This window comes from Rhagoletis pomonella, unplaced genomic scaffold (genome assembly GCF_013731165.1).
Source record: "Rhagoletis pomonella isolate Grant_MI unplaced genomic scaffold, Rhpom_1.0 Rhpom_scaffold_00005, whole genome shotgun sequence".
Taxonomy (NCBI): domain Eukaryota; kingdom Metazoa; phylum Arthropoda; class Insecta; order Diptera; family Tephritidae; genus Rhagoletis; species Rhagoletis pomonella.
In genome coordinates, this window is record NW_023458559.1 from 24,152,791 (window position 1) to 24,157,695 (window position 4,905).

At 37.5% G+C, this 4,905-nt stretch overlaps 1 protein-coding gene across 1 annotated transcript in view; it reads right to left on the reverse strand.

The window, feature by feature from the left end:
* Positions 1-1,262: 1,262 nt before the first annotated feature.
* The window catches only part of LOC118738777 (myb-like protein AA), an 18,022-nt gene continuing 14,379 nt past the window's right edge, over positions 1,263-4,905 (reverse strand). Inside the window, exons 2-4 of the mRNA XM_036469743.1 lie at positions 3,215-3,495; positions 2,745-3,132; positions 1,263-2,686 (exon numbers count right to left, since the gene is read on the reverse strand). Coding sequence (XP_036325636.1) covers positions 1,606-2,686; positions 2,745-3,049 — 1,386 coding nt within the window. The 5' untranslated portion in view covers positions 3,050-3,132; positions 3,215-3,495 and the 3' untranslated portion in view covers positions 1,263-1,605. The remainder of the gene's footprint in view (positions 2,687-2,744; positions 3,133-3,214; positions 3,496-4,905) is intronic.

Genomic DNA, 4,905 nt, shown 5'->3' on the forward strand with positions numbered 1-4,905 from the left:
AAAACTCTAATGTCACTTATGAGTAAACCTTTAATTATTGAATCATGTGTCTAAAGAGGTTTAAAAAGGTTGCCAACTGTTTAGAAAGTTGAATTCAAACTAGTTATTCAAGAATTTCAATGAGTATTACAATATGAGTATCAATCGAAATGGTTTTGAAAGGGATTCATTTCTGAGCTCCATGTAAAGAGGTTGTCCCCTGTTTTAATCTAATAATTGAAAAAGTAACACAAGAGAGAGGATTTGATTTTGAAGATGGTTAAACATTTTTAAATCTCCTGTTTTTGGCATAGTTTATTGATTGACACCTAAGCGACCTCAGCGAAGCGGGTTATGGCGATCTGGTATCAAATATGTATGTATATTTCATTGAGTCTTAAAATGCTTACTGAATTTCATTTGTAATGCTAAGCTATATAAACATATACATTCGTGTAAATTATAAACAGGAAAACCTTTTCCAGGAGGCATGCAGGGAAGCACTTTTTTCAGCCCTTACTGGGTAAGTCTTTTAGAATGCCAGCACTTAAGATAGCCTACCTAAATTATCTTGTAGTTATGCATATCCAAATTGAATAAAATGATCATGAAGCACATTATAGGATATGTGGAAATTTGCTAATGTTGGTAAGGCAAGCATTCAAGGCCACGTTAAAGGCGCCAAATATTTTAAAACTCGACGGATTGTGCCACAAACTACATTGCTTATAATTTTAGAAATTATTTCAAAATAATACAACGCCAGAACCAAATCAAATGTTTTCACAAGAAATATATTGGCACCGTATTAACGTGTCCTGGTCGATGGGTTCAGGCTTATGTCAGCCCTATGCTAGCACCAAACTTAACGTTTCTAAGTACACATTTAGAGGATGTTCATGTAATGTTAATATTTTACTCTACATAGAAGTATATTGTACATACATATATTAACCGAAAAATTAGTTAAGCAACCTAAGAGCATTTCAAATTAAAATTAGCTATTAAAATATTACAAGTTCAGTGGTTATGACGACAGTCACTTTTTATGAAAAGTCACCAATAGTTTCGCCAAGTTTCACAGGGATTCAGAAGCATATTTCAAGGTCACTGGGCACCTTGTATTGGTTACAATACAACACTGAACTGAAGGATGCCCCGTTTACTGTATGTCATCTTTTCGCCCAAAAACAAAACTTGGACTACTCTAATATACATACATACTTACGGACATAAGCGTAAAAACATACCTGCGTATTTATTATTTTCATACATATGGCAAGTTGATATGACTTTTAGTTTTATTTCAGACTCATACAGGATAAATTTCCCTCACACACATGCAATATAATGTATATATATATATATATATATACAGATATATATATATATATATATATATACATATATATATATATATATAGTATAATACTACCAATTGGGCAATATTCTGTTGAAGCCCTAAAATGACTATTCCACAGAGTTATCCGGCTTCCTAAAGTTATTTTAAAGAGATATGTTGGACCCTAAAATGTGTAATTTAGTATCTAGATATGCCTGTCATTAACACACAAAACGAGAATATAGAAATCTGCTGAGTAGAATAACGCTGTGACAGCTATTCCATTACTTTTCAGCGATCAGGAGTAGTATGCGATTCATTAAATCGTTAGCCACAGTCTCATTAAGCGTATTCAGGCGTGCGGCCAAGAAGTCCCCAAATTTGGTATAGAGTATTTCACGTGCCGTAAGACGATTTGGCTTCGACGCCATGCCTAGGGTGTAGGTGCTCGCTGGCGAAAGACGTCCATCGTCCAGCATATCCACATCAGGATCATCGAGATCATCCAAATCGGCGTCGTGCCCAGCAAAGTCCTCGTCAATGATCAAACTCGCTGACGAGGGGTCTATGTGCGATTTCGATTTACGTATTGCACCATTGTTTTTACTATTACCGATTGGCATACTACCTTTGACATGTGAGTTGACACTTTGAGCATTTTTGTTTTTTGTTTCGGCATGTCGGGCCAAGTACGACGAATCGTGCTCGTTGATTGTTATGGTGGTAAGAGAGAGTGTGTCCGGCGAATCGGGCTCCTCTTTTATGTAAATTGACGGTGAGCTAGATGAAGATCGCGAACTGGAAATGGCCACTAGAGCTTGGTTGCCAGGCGGAGGAAATTGATGCCGCTGAGGCTGTTGGGGCGGTAATTGTTGTTGTTGTTGTTGTTGTTGTTGTGAAGGTGGTCTGGAATTGCCAGCTAATGTACCGTTACCATTGCCAAGATTGTGAAGGGTTGCGGTCGCATTACCGTTTAAGCCTAGGACCACATCCGGTTGCATACTTAGCATTGACTGCGGCAGATGCTGTTGCTGTTGTGTGTCAAGCGGACCTGTTGCAGTTGAATTTTGTTGTGCATGTGTCGGTTGTGGTACATTGGACGGTGGTAACTGTGGAAGATGCTGCTGCGATGGCAAAGGCAAGGTGCCCAGTTGTTGTTGCTGCTGCTGCTGTTGCAATGCCGGATAGGCAGGCTGCACTTGCTGTTGTTCGGATATCTGTATTTGCGGTTGATTATTTGGATTGTTAGGATCATTGGGTGCGAAATATTGATATTCATCGATAGCGCTGCTATTGTTATTGCTGTGTTGTTGTTGTTGCTGTGGTAAATTAGCATCGGCGGATGTTTTATTCCGCTCGCGAGACCTTAAGAAAAGCAATGCTTGTTAAATTGTTAATTTAATATTCTGAAATTTCTACTCACTTTCGCTCTCTAATAACTTCCTTTAGAAAAGCCATTGCATCGTAGTATTCCCACTTGGACTTGAAGCGCACACCCAGCATTTTTTCATGATTCAACTCACGCCGAAATATTTCACGCAAGGATGTGAAAGTACGTTGCACTCGCTCACCACTCACGCCGAAAACGCGTCCTAACTCGTTCCATTTAAGGGCCTTCTTCTTGTCAGAACGCTTGTAATGGGGCAAACGACAATCCCAGAGTATCGAATTCAGCCGCACCAATTCGATTAGGCGCCTTTTTTCGATGTTGTGGCGGGAGAAAGCCATCTCACCGCCATTTGCTGTTTGTTCACTCTCAATTGCGGCTATTTTGACTTTTTTCTGACTCAAGCTTTGTGTTGAAAGATCTCCTACAGATAAAAATGGGCCAATTTTGTATTTGGCTTCGAATTTGTTGATTATTTCGTGTGAAATGTTCAAAACTTGCGTTACCAAAACTGTCGGTATCCTTATTTGTTTTACTTCTTTATGTTGTCAAATACTTAAATACGTAGATATGTAAATATGTGTGTGTTGTTCGTATTTGTAATGCGCATTGGCAACAATAGTTCGGCGCTCTCTTAACTACTCTCACTTAACGTTTTTGGTATGAGTTCAGTTAACTTTTGTAATATGCTTGTGGGTGTTGCCGACTTTGAGTTTTTATTGTAGTAGTAGTGTGGCAGTAACACTACCAATAACTGCAATGCGCAGACGCTTCTCAGTGGTGGATGCTATAATGAGAGAAATGTTAAGAATTAATTATCTAATATTCATTATTTTAAAGTAATGTTAATTAATTGCAATTATAAAACAAATCTAAGAAATTTTAAAATGAAAAGCTTATGAAGGTACATAGAAACGTACATACGCACACACATGTATACTTATAGTTACCCTGCAGTGAAAAGCCAAACCAGTTAGAAAAAATTCTAGTTCATTAACCAGTATGTGTCTACCAGTTCGACAATTTCGAAGAATTTAAGCGTTCAGCGACATATGCCTTTGAATTGCCAAAGCCAAAAATAAAACGTAATTAATTGCTTTTCTTACAAATGTCTGCTGTGGCGTGACGTGAAGACTACTGGTTCCAGTTCTGATATCGCAGGTTTGAGGAAGAACAAATTTGAAAATCGAATTGCATTGCAGAAAAAAACATATCTACATATGGAAAGAAATGCTTGTGTCATAAAAAAAAGATATTAAAAAAATATATTTTTTAAATTAAATTTTAAAATTACAATAATAACCCTAAATAAAAAAATTTATTAAACAAAAATAAATACAAAAGTAAATAAAATATTATATGTTCACTGCGCCAGGACTTGGCCTGAGACCTCAGGCATACCACGCGAGTGCTTTGCTCTCTCGGCCATTGCCACTGTTGGACCGCCGCGAGCAAAAAGGCATACTTATGCTTTTCACGGGAGATGAATTGGCAGACTATCTCATCAACTGGTATGGTGCTACTGGTATTTCTACTAGTAGACGCTGAGGCCTAGCCTGACAATTGACATCTCGTAGGACATCGCAATGTTAAAAATACCAGCAGCTAACATTGAAAAAGGATAGAACGTGAACTAGTTGGGCTGAAACGCGAACTGGTATAATTCTAGTTCACAGCTAGTGGCTTTCCCTGCAGGGTAGTTATATGTATTATTTTAGACTCCGACATGTACTTCACTAATTTCCAATCACATATGCATATTAAATTTTCTATCAACAAGTAAGAAAGTCTAAGTTCGGGCGGAGCCGAACATTAAATACCCGGCGCAAGTATTAAATATATGTTTTTTCACCCTTCCGAAACCTTCCGCTAGATGGTAAGCCGAGGTTATCAATTTTGAGTAAATTAGCGTCCTTCAATTTCGAAATATTGAAGTTTCAAGCATTTCTTAAATTTACCGTTATATGAGAATCGGCCGTTATTTAAGTCCGATTTCAATATTTTTCAACGTTTTGCTTCTATGTGGCAAGTACAATAACCACACCGAGTTTGGTACAAATTGGTAGAACGATTACCGATATACTTATATGTGATCATAAGTGGGCGGTGCCACGCCCATTTTCCAAAATTTTACCATAAACGTATTTCTTGGTAAAGAATTGTTGCAAGCATCAATTTTGAATAAATTAGCTTCAAT